The sequence below is a fragment of the Anomaloglossus baeobatrachus genome, chromosome 2, assembly GCF_048569485.1.
Source record: "Anomaloglossus baeobatrachus isolate aAnoBae1 chromosome 2, aAnoBae1.hap1, whole genome shotgun sequence".
In the NCBI taxonomy this organism is placed as follows: domain Eukaryota; kingdom Metazoa; phylum Chordata; class Amphibia; order Anura; family Aromobatidae; genus Anomaloglossus; species Anomaloglossus baeobatrachus.
In genome coordinates this window covers 21,115,691-21,136,525 of record NC_134354.1, presented here as the reverse complement: position 1 = coordinate 21,136,525, position 20,835 = coordinate 21,115,691, and the positions used below count along the sequence as shown (strand labels likewise).

At 41.2% G+C, this 20,835-nt stretch overlaps 1 protein-coding gene across 4 annotated transcripts in view; it reads left to right on the top strand.

Moving 5' to 3' along the window:
• The window catches only part of RCSD1 (RCSD domain containing 1), a 92,784-nt gene that overhangs the window by 49,174 nt on the left and 22,775 nt on the right, over positions 1-20,835 (top strand). For all 4 annotated transcript variants that reach the window (XM_075334913.1, XM_075334910.1, XM_075334909.1 and 1 more), the window contains exon 2: positions 19,674-19,778. In XM_075334913.1, the coding sequence (XP_075191028.1) occupies positions 19,674-19,778 (105 nt within the window). The remainder of the gene's footprint in view (positions 1-19,673; positions 19,779-20,835) is intronic.

The window sequence follows — 20,835 nt, the reverse complement described above, 5'->3', positions numbered from 1 at the left end:
CCTGCACCTTCTCACGCTGGTGGCACGTTGCCTCCGCTCACTGACAGCCCCCTATTTCTACTGTATGGTGGGACTCGCGTTAGTGGAGACCTCTGGCACATGGACGTCTGATCCAAAAAACTTCCTGATTGTGTAGTTTCACAAGTCTTACAAGGAAACATTTGGCCGCCTGAAGCAATGACCGCAAAGGGAATTACACAAGACTCCGCCACCGCAAGACCCATCACCCATCTGCAGAAGAACTGCTCTGATAACAATTGCAATGTTTTGTGCCAGTCTATGGTGACAACAAATCCTATAGAAAATTATATATAAAGTTGACAAATCAACCCATATATGGCCGTCTTAAAGGAGCAAAACCTAGTTACGAGCACTGAGCACCCGAGCATGGTAGTGCCCGCTCATCACTAGTTACCAGTACTGAGCACCTGAGCATGGTAGTGCCCGCTCATCACTAGTTACGAGTACTGAGCACCCAAGCATGGTAGTGCCCGCTCATCACTAGTTACGAGTACTGAGCACCCGAGCATGGTAGTGCCCGCTCATCACTAGTTACGAGTACTGAGCACCTGAGCATGGTAGTGCCCGCTCATCACTAGTTATGAGTACAGAGCACCCGAGCATGGTAGTGCCCGCTCATCACTAGTTACGAGTACTGATCACCCGAGCATGGTAGTGCCCACTCATCACTAGTTACCAGTACTGAGCACCCGAGCATGGTAGTGCCCGCTCATCACTAGTTACGAGTACAGAGCACCCGAGCATGGTAGTGCCCGCTCATCACTAGTTACCAGTACTGAGCACCTGAGCATGGTAGTGCCCGCTCATCACTAGTTACCAGTACTGAGCACCTGAGCATGGTAGTGCCCACTCATCACTAGTTACCAGTACTGAGCACCCGAGCATGGTAGTGCCCGCTCATCACTAGTTACCAGTACTGAGCACCTGAGCATGGTAGTGCCTGCTCATCACTAGTTACCAGTACAGAGCACCTGAGCATGGTAGTGCCCGCTCATCACTAGTTACCAGTACTGAGCACCCGAGCATGGTAGTGCCCGCTCATCACTAGTTACCAGTACTGAGCACCTGAGCATGGTAGTGCCCGCTCATCACTAGTTACCAGTACTGAGCACCCGAGCATGGTAGTGCCCACTCATCACTAGTTACCAGTACTGAGCACCCGAGCATGGTAGTGCCCGCTCATCACTAGTTACGAGTACTGAGCACCCGAGCATGGTAGTGCTCACTCATCACTAGTTACCAGTACTGAGCACCTGAGCATGGTAGTGCCCGCTCATCACTAGTTACCAGTACTGAACACCCGAGCATGGTAATGCCCGCTCATCACTAGTTACCAGTACTGAGCACCCGAGCATGGTAGTGCCCGCTCATCACTAGTTACCAGTACTGAGCACCCGAGCATGGTAGTGCCCGCTCATCACTAGTTACCAGTACTGAGCACCCGAGCATGGTAGTGCCCGCTCATCACTACTTACCAGTACTGAGCACCCGAGCATGGTAGTGCCCGCTCATCACTAGTTACCAGTACTGAGCACCTGAGCATGGTAGTGCTCGCTCATCACTAGTTACCAGTACTGAGCACCCGAGCATGGTAGTGCCCGCTCATCACTAGTTACCAGTACTGAGCACCCGAGCATGGTAGTGCCCGCTCATCACTAGTTACCAGTACTGAGCACCCGAGCATGGTAGTGCCCGCTCATCACTAGTTACCAGTACTGAGCACCCGAGCATGGTAGTGCCCGCTCATCACTAGTTACCAGTACTGAGCACCCGAGCATGGTAGTGCCCGCTCATCACTACTTACCAGTACTGAGCACCCGAGCATGGTAGTGCCCGCTCATCACTAGTTACCAGTACTGAGCACCTGAGCATGGTAGTGCTCGCTCATCACTAGTTACCAGTACTGAGCACCCGAGCATGGTAGTGCCCGCTCATCACTAGTTACCAGTACAGAGCACCCGAGCATGGTAGTGCCCGCTCATCGCTAGTTACCAGTACAGAGCACCTGAGCATGGTAGTGCCCGCTCATCACTAGTTACCAGTACTGAGCACCTGAGCATGGTAGTGCCCACTCATCACTGGTTACCAGTACTGAGCACCTGAGCATGGTAGTGCCCACTCATCACTGGTTACCAGTACTGAGCACCCGAGCATGGTAGTGCTCACTCATCACTAGTTACCAGTACTGAGCATCCGAGCATGGTAGTGCCCGCTCATCACTAGTTACCAGTACTGAGCACCCGAGCATGGTAGTGCCCGCTCATCACTAGTTACCAATACTGAGCACCCGAGCATGGTAGTGCCCGCTCATCACTAGTTACGAGTACTGAGCACCTGAGCATGGTAGTGCCCGCTCATCACTAGTTACGAGTACTGAGCACCTGAGCATGGTAGTGCCCGCTCATCACTAGTTACCAGTACTGAGCACACGAGCATGGTAGTGCCCGCTCATCTCTAGTTACCAGTACTGAGCACCCGAGCATGGTAGTGCCCGCTCATCACTAGTTACGAGTACAGAGCACCCGAGCATGGTAGTGCCCATTCATTACTAGTTACCAGTACTGAGCACCCGAGCATGGTAGTGCCCGCTCATCGCTAGTTACCAGTACAGAGCACCTGAGCATGGTAGTGCCCGCTCATCACTAGTTACCAGTACTGAGCACCCGAGCATGGTAGTGCCCATTCATCACTACGGCACACGACCAAATATCCTCCAGTGATAATCACCCAAACAGGAGCATAAATTACAGGGGAAGAAGCATCATGTGGAGGATACAGTCTTCATAGGGATGTGATACTATCTACAATCTGTGCTGCAAATACAACCATGGGCTTAGACTTTATTGTGAAAACATCAGGATTTCTTGTTGTTTCCTCATAGTCTAGTTCAAAACTATTCTTTGGTCTTTGATCCGCTGATGTGTGGGAAGCCATAATGCAAATTGGCGTGGGAAGCTATAACAAGAATTCAAGCAAAGTCTAGTAGATTCACAAAGAGGGAAACTGTAAGGCACCCGGCTGCAGCAGGAGCCTCCCCCCACACTGAGCCCTGTCTTTAGTATAGCCCCAATTTCTCAGGGCAAAAGGAAAGTGATTAGGAGAAAATTAACTCCTTATCTCCTGTATTATCTGCAAAATTGCAGCAGAATGCAAGCTTTACGTTACTTTAACCGGCGCCTTTTCCTCCTGGGTAGGATAAACCGGGTATCATCAGAAAGAGACAGGACAGAAATGGGGTCGTGTAATGAAGCCGGTTCCTAAACAGCTTATTCACACGCCGCCGGCTGCTGGGAGCCCGGGTCTCCGGCTGCTTCTAGACGATTAATGAGTGATCAGCCACGCCAGGGCTTAATGAGTAAACCCTTCAATCTCCAATCACTGACATTACAGACTTATACATGATAGGACGAGGCCAGAGCTGCTACAACACTGGAGACCAGTATGCTTAATCTGGATTTAGGAGTCCAGTGGGCGGTCCTTATATCAATCTGAAAAATAGGACCTCCCACTGGACTCCTAAGCTTAAAATCACATTCTGTGGAGTCCTTTTTCTACAAATACATATATTAATATGTTCACCTCCTCTTGCTCTTTGTCACCATTTTCCAAGACCCGTAACCTTTTTATTTTTCTGTCCATGAAGCCATGTGACGGCTTATTTTTAGTTTTTATTGATACCATTTTGGATCAGATATGACATTTTGATCGCTTATTACAACATTTTTTGTGGTATTGCAATGACCAAAAAAAACATAATTTTGGCATTTTTTATTTTTTTTTTGTTTACAGTGTTTACCGATCAGGGTTAATTATTTGTATATTTAAATAGATCGGAATATTCTGAACGCAGCGATACCAAATATGTGTATTTTTTAATTAGATTTATCTTTAATGGGGGTGATTTTAACTTTTATTTTTTTTAAGGGTTATTTTATTTTATTTTACCTTTTTTATTCCTTTGATTTTTAAAAAAATGTTTTTAGGAAGTAGATTTTAGATTTTTTTTTGTTTACAGTGTTTACCGATCGGGTTAATTATTTGTATATTTAAATAAATCGGAATATTCTGAACGTGGCGATACCAAATATGTGTATTTTTTTTAATCTTTATCTTTAATGGGGGTGATTTGAACTTTTATGTTTTTTTATGGGTTTTTTTATTTTATTTTACCTTTTTTATTGGTTTGATTTTTTAAAAAATTTTTTAGGAATTACATTTTGGAATTTCTTTTTGTTTACCATGTTTACCGATTGGGTATATTATTTTTATATTCAGATAGATCGCAATATTCTGAACCCGAAGATACCACATGTGTATTTTTGTATATTTTTTTATTATCTTTATTTTTCATGGGGGTGATTTGAACTTTTACGTTTTTTTAAGGGTTTTTTTTATTTTATTTTACCTTTTTTATTCCTTTGATTTTTTAAAAAAATTTTTAGGAATTAGATTTTAGAATTTTTTTTTTGTTTACAGTTTTTACCGATCTGGTTAATTATTTGTATATTTAAATTGATCGGAATATTCTGAACGCGGCGATACCAAATATGTGTATATTTTTATTATCTTTATCTTTAATGAGAGTGATTTGAACTTTTATGTTTTTTTATGGGTTTTTTTTATTTTATTTTACCTTTTTCATTGGTTTGAATTTTTTAAAAAATTCTTTAGGAATTAGATTTTGGAATTTCTTTTTCTTTACAGTGTTTACTGATTGGGTTAATTATTTTTATATTTTTATAGATCGGAACATTCTAAACCCGAAGATACCACATATGTGTATTTTATTATTATCTTTAATTTTAATGGGGGTGATTTGAACTTTTACGTTTTTTGTAAGTTTTTTTTATTTTATTTTACCATTTTTAGAGGTTTGATTTTTTTTCTTTTTTTTTTCTTAAGGAATTAGATATTTAAAACCAATCTTTGAGCCGCACTCACGCCATGGGCGTGACGATGGGCATTTGAAGTGGTGCACCCCCATGCCGACGCGTGTTATAGAGTTTGATAGCGGGATTTAACAGGTTAATAGTCGAGGGGAACTCTGTTCCAACCCTGATTGTTAGCGTCAGGTCCTGGCTGTATCACACAGCCATCACCTGCCAGGTACGGGGCGTGCTCACCTTGTGAATCCGCTCCATACACCCATTTCCGAGTTGCACCGTTCATGTTCGGCGCATGTCGTGAAACTGTTAAGAATAACGCCAACCCTAAAAGAATTTACTACTTATTCATTTTTAAGACCTCGATCCATTCTGTCATTACTTTTCTAAAAAGATTGTTATGGACCGCATTTATTACTAATATCACATGATCTTATTTAAAGGCTTTTTTGGGGAACAGTTCAAATGCTATATAAGTGAATAAATATTATTATTACTTGTATTATTATTATTTTTAATCTTATTTCCCCTGTAACTAGGGATTAGCCCCAGTTACAGGGAAGGGAAATTCAGCTGCCTGGCAGCATAACAGAGCTGACTGGGTGTCCTAAAACCTGGCAGCTTCTGCTCCCTCCGTATACTCTGGGATTACATAACTGCTAGGTCCTGAGGAGGAAGCACCATTAACGTTTCCTATTACTGTATACAAAGGGGATATTTTCAGTGACTAAGAAGGCAGAGACGATAATAAACCATTTCTGGCTTCTGTATGGGAAGTCTGGCTGTGCCTGACGCAATTGTGCAGCTGCTCTATAAAAACGTCACTGCAAAGTATAATGCGGACCGCCCGAAGTTGTTAATATTGATAACCTATCACTATCCTTAACCTGTAGTTAACATTTCCTATTACTGTATATAAAGGGGCTTTTTTCAGTGATTGAGAAGGCAGAAAGGATAATAAACCATCTCTGTCTTCTGCATGGAAAGTCCGTCTGTGTCTGATATGATTGTGAAGCTGCTCTATTAAAATGTCACTGCAAAGTAAAATGTGGACCGCCCAAAGTGGTTAATATTGATAACCTATCACTATCCTTAACCTATAGCTAACGTTTCGTATTACTGTATACAAAGGGGCTTTTTTTTTAGTGATTAGGAAAGCAGAGATGATAATAAATCATTTCTATCTTCGGTATGGGAACTCTGGCTGTGTATGACGTGATTGTGAAGCTGCTCTATTAAAATGTCACTGCAAAGTAAAATGTGGACCACCTCAAGTGGTTAATATTGATAACCTATCACAATACTTAACCTGTAGTTAACATTTCCTATTACTGTATATAAAGGGGCTTTTTTCAGTGATTGAGAAGGCAGAAAGGATAATAAACCATCTCTGTCTTCTGTATGGAAAGTCCGTCTGTGTCTGACATGATTGTGAAGCTGCTCTATTAAAATGTCACTGCAAAGTAGAATGCAGACTGCCCAAAGTGGTTAATATTGATAACCTATCACTATCCTTAACCTATAGTTAACGTTTCGAATTACTGTATACAAAGGGGCTTTTTTCAGTGATTAGAAAAGCAGAGATGATAATAAATCATCTTTATCTTCTGTATGGGAAGTCTGGCTGTGTATGACGTGATTGTGAAGCTGCTCTAATAAAATGTCACTGCAAAGTAAAATGTGGACTGCCCAAAGTGGTTATTATTGATAACCTATCACTATCCTTAACCTATAGTTAACATTTCCTATTAATGTATACAAAGGGGCTTTTTTCAGTGATTGAGAAGGCAGAGCCGACAATAAACCATTTCTGTCCTCTGTATGGGAAGTCTGGCTGTGTCTGGCATGTATATACTGTATTATATACAGGGGCTTTTTCAGGGATTAAGAAGGCAGAGATGATAATAAACCATCTCTGGCTGCTGTATGGGAAGTCCAACTGTGCTGACGCGATTGGGCAGCTGCTCTATGAAAACGTTACTGCCGACCACCCGAAGTGGTTAATATTGATAACCTACCACTATCCTTATCTATCATTGTTTCCTATTACTGTATACACAGGGTTTTTTTCAACTATTAAGAAGGCAGAGATTACAATAAACTATCTCTGTCTTCTGTATGGGAAGTCTGGCTGTGTCTGACGCGATTGTACAGCTATTCTATTAAAACGTCACTACAAAGTAGAATGTGGACCGCCCGAAGTGGTTAATATTGATAACCTATCACTATCCTTAACCTATAGTTAACGTTTCGAATTACTGTATACAAAGGGGCTTTTTTCAGTGATTAGGAAAGCTGAGATGATAATACACCATCTCTATCTTCTGTATGGGAAGTCTGGCTGTGTCTGACATGATTGTGCAGCTCTTCTATTAAAACGTCACTGCAGAGTAAAATGCGGATCACCTGAAGTGGTTAATATTTATAACCTATCACAATACTTAACCTATAGTTAACATTTCCTATTACTGTATACACAGGGACTTTTTTTCAGTGATTGAGAAAGCAGAAACGATAATAAACCATCTCTGGCTTCTGTATGGGAAATCCGGCTGTGTCTGAAGCGATTGTGAAGCTGCTCTATTAAAACGTCACTGCAGAGTAAGATGCGGACTGCCGGAGTGGTTAATATTGATAACTTATCACTATCCAAACTATAGTTAATGTTTCCTATTTCTGTATACACAGGGGTTTGTTCAGCGATTAAGAACGCAGAGATGACAATAAACTATCTCTCGCTTCTGTATGGGAAGTCTGGCTGTGTCTGACGCGATTGTACAGCTATTCTATTAAAACGTCACTACAAAGGAGAATGCGGACTGCCCGAAGTGGTTAATATTGATAAACTATCACTATTTTTAACCTACAGGAGCTTTTTTCACTGACTGAGAAGGCAGAGACAATAATAAACAATCTCTGTCTTCTGTATGGGAATCTGGCTGTGTCTGACGCGATTGTACAGCTATTCTATTAAAACGTCACTACAAAGGAGAATGCGGACCGCCCGAAGTGGTTAATATTGATAAACTATCACTATTTTTAACCTACAGGAGCTTTTTTCAGTGACTGAGAAGGCAGAGACAATAATAAACAATCTCTGTCTTCTGTATGGGAATCTGGCTGTGTCTGACGCGATTGTACAGCTATTCTATTAAAACGTCACTACAAAGGAGAATGCAGACCGCCCAAAGTGGTTACTATTGATAACTTATCACTACCTTAATCTATATATTTACCAAATTTACTGCAGCTGTCTCACAGAGGGCTTGTTATACCAGTCATGACCACTACACAATGTGCGGCGCTATGGCGTTACCAGTGTGATAAAGCGCCTCAATCAGCTGATCATTGGCAATGATAGCGGTCAAATCCTAACAGATCTGATGTTCATGAGCTATCCGAAGTGTGGGTCATCAGTATGAAAGTCCCGGAGAACCTTTTTAACGTTCTAAGACAAATTTCCACTCAAAATAGTTCAGTTCTTTTTGCAGTGGATCATATAGCACATACTACGGTATTATGTCCTCTGTTCTGTCCATAGGACTCCATGCTGGACCAACAATTTGGGCTCAGCTTCATACAATGGGTCCACCGAGGATTAAGGGCTGATGATGAACGGGTGCAGATGTGTCACCTAATGTAATGTAGAGGCTCCACGATTACAATGTCTGCCCGGAGACACAGTGTGCAGATAAGGCAAGGAGGATTGTGTAATGCCTCTTACGTAATGACTTCTGTCAGATCATCAAACGTCTGAGTGTTCCAGAACCAGAGATTACTCCCGTATCTTACGCAGCGCGATAAGTTTCACAGCACAGGGAGGAAAGCGAGTCTGGCACCAGGTCAGCCCCAGGGAGAAATGGGAGTGAGATAAGGCTCAGGCCCAAATACAAAGCTGTGCAATACTACCGGACCAAGAAATGGTCATTATAGTAGTTATATTTTTGTACATAGGGGGCAGTATTATAGTAGTTATATTCTTATACATAGGGGGCAGTATTATAGTACTTATATTCTTGTACATAGGGGCAGTATTATAGTAGTTATATTCTTGTACATAGGGGGCAGTATTATAGTAGTTATATTCTTGTACATAGGGGAGTATTATAGTAGTTATATTCTTATACATAGGGGGCAGTATTATAGTACTTATATTCTTGTACATAGGGGCAGTATTATAGTAGTTATATTCTTGTACATAGGGGGCAGTATTATAGTAGTTATATTCTTGTACATAGGGGAGTATTATAGTAGTTATATTCTTATACATAGGGGGCAGTATTATAGTACTTATATTCTTGTACATAGGGGCAGTATTATAGTAGTTATATTCTTGTATATAGGGTGCAGTATTATAGTAGTTATATTCTTGTACATAGGGGCAGTATTATAGTAGTTATATTCTTATACATAGGGGGCAGTATTATAGTACTTATATTCTTGTACATAGGGGCAGTATTATAGTAGTTATATTCTTGTACATAGGTGCAGTATTATAGTAGTTATATTCTTATACATAGGGGGCAGTATTATAGTAGTTATATTCTTATACATAGGGGGCAGTATTATAGTAGTTATATTCTTGTACATAGGTGCAGTATTATAGTAGTTATATTCTTGTACATAGGTGCAGTATTATAGTAGTTATATTCTTGTACATAGGGGGCAGTATTATAGTAGTTATATTCTTGTACATAGGGGCAATTTTTATTAGAAAAAACAAACATAAATACATGTATAAGAAACAAAAACTCCCATTAATACAGGTCACAAATCACTGAGGTTACACAGACACCGGCACTAAATAATCAGATCAAATACAGAAATAATTTAACGAGTCCACATCTGTGCGGGGAATGAAGCATCAATAAAACTCAGCAATCACCATACAATATATAGAAGGAGCAGAGTGATACTCCTCATCCCGAGTCAGGGACATTCTGTCCTCCATTGGTGTCCATGGCAGATTCCACCTGAGGGTCTACAGAGAGGGGCCTCCGCTTTGGCGGGGGATGTTCCTCTATGTCCCTGTCACATTCAAGTGTCCCCAATTCCCTCTCAAAATCATCATCATGGGACAAAGCCCCATACTTGTTGGACACGACCATCGCACCCACAGAGCTCTGGACCTTCTTACTAGCCCTGTCACATGCAGCCTCAGGTCTACGGGAGGACGCGTCCTTCTTCTTCCTTTTATTCTGACTAATGGTCCAGTCATCAGATACAGATGCTGAAGGGGGGGCCACCTGAGACTGCTGGACCTGAGGGACGACCTCCATGTTCCCCTCCTCACCCTCCTGCTCTGGTATTAGCTGAGCGGACTCCCGGGGGATATTGGAGTTGGGCAGTACCTCTCCTGATGGTAAAACCTCCTCCTGGGCCTCTGCCACCACCTCCTGAGCCCCCGCCACCACCTCCTGAGCCCCCGCCACCACCTCCTGAGCCTCCGCCACCACCTCCTGAGCCTCTGCCACCACCTCCTGAGCCTCTGCCCCTGCCATCACATCCTCATCAGGGAACTCTCTGCAGATGTTGTGCCAGGCGTCTGGACAGTCCCTGTGAGGATGGCCCATCTTACCACAGAGGTTGCACCTGACGTCCCGGCAGTCTGCAGCGACATGACCGATGTCCCCACACAGGCTGCACTTCACCACGGTACAGACATTGGCCAGATGACCAGTTTTACCACATTTGAAGCACTTTCGGGGCTGCCCGGGATAGTAACATCTCCCCTTCTCCCTCCCAATGAAGAAGGAGTTGGGCAGGTGGGCAGTGATGTTATTATATTGCCTCAGCTTCACCAGGACCTTCCACCCCATAGTCCAGATACCGTCCTCATCTCTGACCTTGGTGAGTCCAGAGACGAGGTCACAATGTCTCCGGAGCCACACCTCGATGTCCTGTGGGGAAACGGCCTCATTCCAGAAGGTGACATTCACAGTGACAGTATCTGGCCTGGAAATAGGGACCAACAAGAACTTATTCCAGCCCTCAGTGTCCCTGAACTTGGGGTAATCGGCCCAGAACCTGTCCAGGTCAGACATGAGCTTAAAACTGACCTCATAGCCCTGCCCGTCCTGCAGATTAGAGACCGCCAGGATTTCACGCGGCACAAACCCCATCTGGCGGCACAGCAGCTCCCTCACCACATACCTGCGCTGCGGCAGAACCTCCTTGGGACCTATGTACTTAAAACGCACAACATTAATACGCTTGAAAGTCTGGCCGGTATAATGGGCGCCGGAGGTGAAGGATGGTGCGCCGCGGCTCCAGGCATTCCTGGGGGGCACCTGCCGGGACACCCTGGGCTGACGGACAGGACGAGGGTCTGTAGCAGGGGGGGCTGGCACACCTTGCGGGTTAGATAGCAAAGGGGGAAAGTCACATATATCATGCACATCAACATGAGCAGCATCATCATCATCACAATGTGCAATGTCCATCACAGACTGTGAATCCCCTCCAGCCCCCGACCCCACAGGCACAACAACACCATCCCCAGGCTGTGCACCGGCCTCAGCAGCACAGACAGTCACACATGGAAGGTCCTGCTCCTGTGCGGGGCACTCTGGGACTTGTAGTGCCTCCACTGTCTGAGGTGTAAGCTCCTGTAGCTGCAGTTGTGTCCCATCCAGAAAACAGAATCTGGCCGCCTGTATCACCGGTCGCGTCTGCTGCTGGGGGGTCTCGTCCCGAGCGGCCTCTGACTGCACATCAGGGGTCTCCACAGCACAGTCCTGCCTATGGGAGGCCAAACATTCCTGGGTCATATAGGTCTCCTTCAGGGGCCCCATACTCTCCAGCACAGTGTCCATGTCCTGCACCACACTCGCCAGCTCCAAACCCTTCTTGTTCAGTCTCTGGTCACACACAGAGGTCAGGTCAGGATTAGTGGCCTTCAGATTATAGATAAAGTCTATCTCCGCCTGCAGCATGCCTTTCATCGACTGTAACTCACCCAGTCTTCTGACTAGTCCAGGCATCTCATCCGCCAGCTGCGGCTCGGGTACACACACTGTATCCACAGCTTCAGGCTTGACCACAGGTGCAGAGACCTTGAACACAGGCTTGTCAGAGGCCTCCACCACAGATGATTTCATGGTGGCCTTGCTGGACCCAGGCACTGGGACTTGCTTACCGCTGGCACCGGACTGCGACCTGGTGCGGCCTGAGCTCGCCATGCCGGACACCACATGCTGCTGCCGGAGATTTTCTTGCAGGGTCTGTCTCTCCAAAGATGTCCTCTGTCTGCGGGCCGGAGAGCTGAGCTGCACACCTGATGGTGATGGAAGCTGAGCTGCGGCTGGAGCTGTGCACTGACCGGGGCTTCTCTGCAGGAATCACAAGACTTAACACTTTGCTGCATTTCTTTAGGGACATATTCCGGCTTCTTTGCTGCACTTGGAGTTGGTTTTCCTCCCAAAACATTACACACCGATTCCTTAGATTCTCCTTTCTTGCTGGAGCTTTGTGCTACAGTCACAGGTCTCACAGCGACTCGGGGGGTGGTATTCCCAATGGAAGAGGCCTGGGAGCCATGTCCCAGTGTAGGCCGGGAAGCCTGGGCCTTGCCTGGGGAGCTTCCCCGCCCAGGGGGGCCCCGCCCTGGGCTTGCTCCAGACATCAGGAGAACTGCTCACACACAACCTCACAGCTTGGGGGCAGTATTATAGTAGTTATATTCTTGTACATAGGGGCAGTATTATAGTAGTTATATTCTTGTACATAGGGGGCAGTATTATAGTAGTTATATTCTTGTACATAGGGGCAGTATTATAATAGTTATGTTCTTGTACCTAGGGGGCAGTATTATAGTAGTTATATTCTTGTACATAGGGGCAGTATTATAGTAGTTATATTCTTGTACATAGGGGCAGTATTATAGTAGTTATATTCTTGTGCATAGGAGCAGTATTATACCGTAGTAGTTATATTCTTGTACATAGGAGGCAGTATTATAGTAGTTATATTCTTGTACATAGGGGCAGTATTATAGTAGTTATATTCTTGTACATAGGGGCAGTATTATAGTAGTTATATTCTTGTACATAGGAGCAGTATTATAGTAGTTATATTCTTGTACATAGGGGGCAGTATTATTGTAGTTATATTCTTGTGCATAGGAGCAGTATTATACCGTAGTAGTTATATTCTTGTACATAGAGGCAGTATTATAGTAGATATATTCTTGTACATAGGAGCAGTATTATAGTAGTTATATTCTTGTACATAAGAGCAGTATTATAGTAGTTATATTCTTGTACATAGGAGCAGTATTATAGTAGTTATATTCTTGTACATAGGGGGCAGTATTATAGTAGTTATATTCTTGTACATAGGGGCAGTATTATAGTAGTTATATTCTTGTACATAGGAGCAGTATTATAGTAGTTATATTCTTGTACATAAGAGCAGTATTATAGTAGTTATATTCTTGTACATAGGAGCAGTATTATAGTAGTTATATTCTTGTACATAGGGGGCAGTATTATAGTAGTTATATTCTTGTACATAGGGGCAGTATTATAGTAGTTATATTCTTGTGCATAGGGGGCAGTATTATAGTAGTTATATTGTTGTACATAGGGGGCAGTATTATAGTAGTTATATTCTTGTACATAGGAGCAGTATTATAGTAGTTATATTCTTGTACATAGGAGCAGTATTATAGTAGTTATATTCTTGTACATAGGGGGCAGTATTATAGTAGTTATATTCTTGTACATAGGAGCAGTATTATAGTAGTTATAGTCTTGTACATAGGAGCAGTATTATAGTAGTTATATTCTTGTACATAGGGGCAGTATTATAGTAGTTATATTCTTGTACATAGGGGCAGTATTATAGTAGTTATATTCTTGTACATAGGAACAGTATTATAGCAGTTATATTCTTGTACATAGGGGGCAGTATTATAGTAGTTATATTCTTGTACATTGGGGTAGTATTATAGCAATTATATTCTTGTACATAGGAGCAGTATTATAGCAGTTATATTCTTGTACATAGGGGCAGTATTATAGTAGTTATATAATTGTACATAGGGACAGTATTATAGTAGTTATATTCTTGTACATAGGAGCAGTATTATAGTAGTTATATTATTGTACATAGGGGTAGTATTATGGTAGTTATATTCTTGTACATAGGAGCAGTATTATAGTAGTTATATTCTTCTACATAAGGGCAGTATTATAGTAGTTATATTCTTGTACATAGGGGCAGTATTATAGTAGTTATATTCTTGTACATAGGGGCAGTATTATAGTAGTTATATTCTTGTACATAGGAGCAGTATTATAGTAGTTATAGTCTTGTACATAAGGGCAGTATTATAGTAGTTATATTCTTGTATATAGATGCAGTATTATAGTAGTTATATTCTTGTACATAGGGGGCAGTATTATAGTAGTTATATTCTTGTACATAGGGGCAGTATTATAGTAGTTATATTCTTGTACATAGGGGCAGTATTATAGTAGTTATATTCTTGTATATAGATGCAGTATTATAGTAGTTATATTCTTGTACATAGGGGGCAGTATTATAGTAGTTATATTCTTGTACATAGGGGCAGTATTATAGTAGTTATATTCTTGTACATAGGAGCAGTATTATAGTAGTTATATTCTTGTACATAGGGGGCAGTATTATAGTAGTTATATTCTTGTACATAGGGGCAGTATTATAGTAGTTATATTCTTGTGCATAGGGGGCAGTATTATAGTAGTTATATTCTTGTACATAGGGGGCAGTATTATAGTAGTTATATTCTTGTACATAGGGGGCAGTATTATAGTAGTTATATTCTTGTACATAGGAGCAGTATTATAGTAGTTATATTCTTGTACATAGGGGGCAGTATTATAGTAGTTATATTCTTGTACATAGGGGCAGTATTATAGTAGTTATATTCTTGTACATAGGAGCAGTATTATAGTAGTTATATTCTTGTACATAAGAGCAGTATTATAGTAGTTATATTCTTGTACATAGGAGCAGTATTATAGTAGTTATATTCTTGTACATAGGGGGCAGTATTATAGTAGTTATATTCTTGTACATAGGGGCAGTATTATAGTAGTTATATTCTTGTGCATAGGGGGCAGTATTATAGTAGTTATATTCTTGTGCATAGGGGGCAGTATTATAGTAGTTATATTCTTGTACATAGGGGGCAGTATTATAGTAGTTATATTCTTGTACATAGGAGCAGTATTATAGTAGTTATATTCTTGTACATAGGAGCAGTATTATAGTAGTTATATTCTTGTACATAGGGGGCAGTATTATAGTAGTTATATTCTTGTACATAGGAGCAGTATTATAGTAGTTATAGTTTTGTACATAGGAGCAGTATTATAGTAGTTATATTCTTGTACATAGGGGCAGTATTATAGTAGTTATATTCTTGTACATAGGGGCAGTATTATAGTAGTTATATTCTTGTACATAGGAACAGTATTATAGCAGTTATATTCTTGTACATAGGGGGCAGTATTATAGTAGTTATATTCTTGTACATTGGGGTAGTATTATAGCAATTATATTCTTGTACATAGGAGCAGTATTATAGCAGTTATATTCTTGTACATAGGGGCAGTATTATAGTAGTTATATAATTGTACATAGGGACAGTATTATAGTAGTTATATTCTTGTACATAGGAGCAGTATTATAGTAGTTATATTATTGTACATAGGGGTAGTATTATGGTAGTTATATTCTTGTACATAGGAGCAGTATTATAGTAGTTATATTCTTCTACATAAGGGCAGTATTATAGTAGTTATATTCTTGTACATAGGGGCAGTATTATAGTAGTTATATTCTTGTACATAGGGGCAGTATTATAGTAGTTATATTCTTGTACATAGGAGCAGTATTATAGTAGTTATAGTCTTGTACATAAGGGCAGTATTATAGTAGTTATATTCTTGTATATAGATGCAGTATTATAGTAGTTATATTCTTGTACATAGGGGGCAGTATTATAGTAGTTATATTCTTGTACATAGGGGCAGTATTATAGTAGTTATATTCTTGTACATAGGGGCAGTATTATAGTAGTTATATTCTTGTATATAGATGCAGTATTATAGTAGTTATATTCTTGTACATAGGGGCAGTATTATAGTAGTTATATTCTTGTACATAGGGGGCAGTATTATAGTAGTTATATTCTTGTACATAGGGGCAGTATTATAGTAGTTATATTCTTGTACATAGGAGCAGTATTATAGTAGTTATATTCTTGTACATAGGGGGCAGTATTATAGTAGTTATATTCTTGTACATAGGGGCAGTATTATAGTAGTTATATTCTTGTGCATAGGGGGCAGTATTATAGTAGTTATATTCTTGTACATAGGGGGCAGTATTATAGTAGTTATATTCTTGTACATAGGAGCAGTATTATAGTAGTTATATTCTTGTACATAGGAGCAGTATTATAGTAGTTATATTCTTGTACATAGGGGGCAGTATTATAGTAGTTATATTCTTGTACATAGGAGCAGTATTATAGTAGTTATAGTCTTGTACATAGGAGCAGTATTATAGTAGTTATATTCTTGTACATAGGGGCAGTATTATAGTAGTTATATTCTTGTACATAGGGGCAGTATTATAGTAGTTATATTCTTGTACATAGGAGCAGTATTATAGTAGTTATATTCTTCTACATAAGGGCAGTATTATAGTAGTTATATTCTTGTACATAGGGGCAGTATTATAGTAGTTATATTCTTGTACATAGGAGCAGTATTATAGTAGTTATATTATTGTACATAGGGACAGTATTATAGTAGTTATATTCTTGTACATAGGGGCAGTATTATAGTAGTTATATTCTTGTACATAGGGACAGTATTATAGTAGTTATATTCTTGTACATAGGAGCAGTATTATAGTAGTTATATTCTTGTACATAGGAACAGTATTATAGCAGTTATATTCTTGTACATAGGGGTAGTATTATGGTAGTTATATTCTTGTACATAGGAGCAGTACTATAGTAGTTATATTCTTCTACATAAGGGCAGTATTATAGTAGTTATATTCTTGTACATAGGGGCAGTATTATAGTAGTTATATTCTTGTACATAGGGGCAGTATTATAGTAGTTATATTCTTGTACATAGGGGCAGTATTATAGTAGTTATATTCTTGTACATAGGAACAGTATTATAGCAGTTATATTCTTGTACATAGGGGGCAGTATTATAGTAGTTATATTCTTGTACATAGGGGTAGTATTATGGTAGTTATATTCTTGTACATAGGGGGCAGTATTATAGTAGTTATATTCTTGTACATAGGAGCAGTATTATAGTAGTTATATTCTTGTACATAGGGGCAGTATTATAGTAGTTATATTCTTGTACATAGGGGGCAGTATTATAGTAGTTATATTCTTGTACATTGGAGCAGTATTATCGTAGCTATATTCTTGTACATAGGGGGCAGTATTATAGTAGTTATATTCTTGTACATAGGGGGCAGTATTATAGTAGTTATATTCTTGTACATAGGGGCAGTATTATAGTAGTTATAGTCTTGTACATAGGGGCAGTATTATAGTAGTTATATTCTTGTACATAGAGGCAGTATTATAGTAGTTATATTCTTGTATAGAGGGGAAGTATTATAGTAGTTATATTCTTGTACATAGGGGGCAGTATTATAGTAGTTATTGTCATGATTCGCCTCCCTATCCACATGGCTAGGCGACGGAGCCTTCTCTCGGGCCTCACTTCCGGCCCCTGGATGCCTTAAAAGCTGACACGTCCAGTGAACCAGAGCCGGCTATAAGCTTAGCTCTGCTTTGCCTGTGATTGCTGGTCTTGTGAGTGATATCCTGATCTGTCTGTTCCTGTGCCCCCGTGCCCTTGTCTGTGTTCTGGCCCCTGGTCGTCCCTCCTGTCCTGTGTCCCCCCCTCATATTTCCCCACTCGGTTGCTTCCTCCGGTACTAACCTTGGCCTGACTTTGACTTCGCTTCTGCTTGCTCCTCCGGTCCTGCTTCTGCCCGAACGGTGTTTGACCCAGCCTATCTGACTATTCCTCACATACCCTGCAGTTCTGCCTCTCAGCTGTGCTGATTAGGCAGTGCATGAGAACGCTGTGCATTTCCTTCCTGGTTCTCATTGCTCTGTGTAGTGTCGCCTGCTGCAGAGCTCTGGCTCTCCCTGGTGGCAGCATTACAGTTATATTCTTGCTCATAGGAGCAGTGTTATAGTAGTTATATTCTTGTACATAGGGGGCAGTATTATAGTAGTTATATTCTTGTACATAGGGGCAGTATTATAGTAGTTATATTCTTGTACATAGGGACAGTATTATAGTAGTTATATTCTTGTATAAATGGGCAGTATTATAGTAGATATATTCTTGTACATAGGGGGCAGTATTATAGTAGTTATATTCTTGTACATAGGGGCAGTATTATAGTAGTTATATTCTTGTACATAGGGGCAGTATTATAGTAGTTATATTCTTGTACATAGGGGCAGTATTATAGTAGTTATATTCTTGTACATAGGGGCAGTATTATAGTAGTTATATTCTTGCTCATAGGAGCAGTGTTATAGTAGTTATATTCTTGTACATAGGGGGCAGTATTATAGTAGTTATATTCTTGTACATAGGGGCAGTATTATAGTAGTTATATTCTTGTACATAGGGACAGTATTATAGTAGTTATATTCTTGTATAAATGGGCAGTATTATAGTAGATATATTCTTGTACATAGGGGGCAGTATTATAGTAGTTATATTCTTGTACATAGGGGCAGTATTATAGTAGTTATATTCTTGTACATAGGGGCAGTATTATAGTAGTTATATTCTTGTACATAGGGGCAGTATTATAGTAGTTATATTCTTGTACATAGGGGCAGTATTATAGTAGTTATATTCTTGTACATAGGGGGCAGTATTATAGTAGTTATACTCTTGTACATAGGGGCAGTATTATAGTAGTTATATTCTTGTACATAGGAGGCAGTATTATAGTAGTTATATTCTTGTACATAGAGGCAGTATTATAGTAGTTATATTCTTGTACATAGAGGCAGTATTATAGTAGTTATATTCTTGTACATAGAGGCAGTATTATAGTAGTTATATTCTTGTACATAGGGACAGTAGTATAGTAGGTATATTCTTGTACATAGTGGCGGCATTATATAACTGTAATATATCATTGATGTGACGTGTGTCTGTGTAATCTCCCGGCTCCTTCACGTGATAATGTTTTATGTCTGAGATCGCGTTGCGCTGTATATTTTGGTGCAGCGGCCTAGCTTGGTCATGTTCACAAATATCAGGCACTTGGAGAGTTTCCATGAGAAGCTGCGGTGACTTCCATTACATACAGTAGCAGGAGATAAGTCTCGCAACGTCTGTTTCTTCTTGTTGGGATCAAGTAGGAAAATATTTCCCAATAGCGAGAATAAGAAATATTTGATGATGCCTCTTAACACTCCAGCGCGAATCAGGAGGATGATGAGGACAAGGGGGAGTAAAGAAGGGCGCACGGTCATGTTATTGGCACATTGGGTAGCGGTCGGTCAATATGGCGCATCTCGCAGGATGCTATGTACACCCCAGTGTGGCCTCCTTTAGTCTTACTGCTGTGACAATGATTTGTGTCGGGTTTCAGCTTCTGTATTTCAGTTCATTGACAGCAAGCAGAGATCTTGAAAAGTTAGAAGAAAAAAATATGGGAATTGCAATTGTTAATGTTCATTCTCTTTTTATTTTCCAGGGGAAATCGGTCGAAAGCAGCGGCACCGAAGAGGCAGCGCCGCCGCCGTCTGTGGCTAAGCTCGCCGGATTATTTGGTGATACCTTCAACAGTCCAAGGAAAGAGGTGATTCCAGGGCCGGGGCGAGATAAGGCGGCCATAGACTTCTGTAGATAGAACTTGTTGTTGTTGGGATCTTCCGAAAGTCGCATTATAGTCACTGATGGGACGACGTTTTTTTTGGGCAGTAGTGTAATAGGGGTTGACAGTAGCCTGTTGTGAATGTCTTCTGTGTGGGTGCTGTTCTGGAGCTCCCTCTGGTGGCCAGGAATGGTAGTGGAGCTGAATCTGAGCCTGTGACTCAGACAGGTGTCGGCGTTAATTGGGAAGTGGGGAATTCCTATTGCAGACAAGTGTGGTCTATATAGGAGAGCACTTTCAGCCCTGCCGGCCCCAGTTATAATTGTATATTCCTCTGTCTCTGTTCCTGGCGTGGAAAAAGTGCTCTCCTATATAGACCAGACTTGTCTGCAATAGGACTTTCCCAATTCCCAATTAACATCGACACCTGTCTGAGTCACAGGCGCAGATTCAGCTCCACTACCATTCCTGGCCACCAGAGGGAGCTCCAGAACAGCACCCACACAGACGACATTCACAACAGTAGCTCGCCAGCTGCTGGGTGGGCCTCTTGAAGAAGTGGGGCTCGGAGCATTGCACGTCCTCCTGGACCATTTGACAATGGGGGCAGATGCAGAAGCTTGACACTTTTGCACCCCCAAATTATTTGGTGCCGAGAACAACCAGCCCTGAGGCCTTTCTCTTCTATACTCTGCTAGACGACATGTGGATGATTGTCAGTGTTGGCCATGTAGGCGCTGTGCAGGGCCGGCTCCAGGTTTTTGTGGGCCCTGGGCAAAATAGCCTCAGTGGGCCCCATCCACACATAGACATACACAGATACATACACATACAGGCATACGTACACATACTTATTTAAAGAGAAATTCAGAAAAACACATATAAATAGACATAAATCTATACACAGTCATATACACTGGCATACATAGTTACACATCGTACATGCACACACAGACACCTCCCCCGCTTGTCTCCATCCAGCTCCTCCTGGGCATGTGTCTGTGCCACGCTGATTGGTGGCCATCACTAACAGACATGGCCA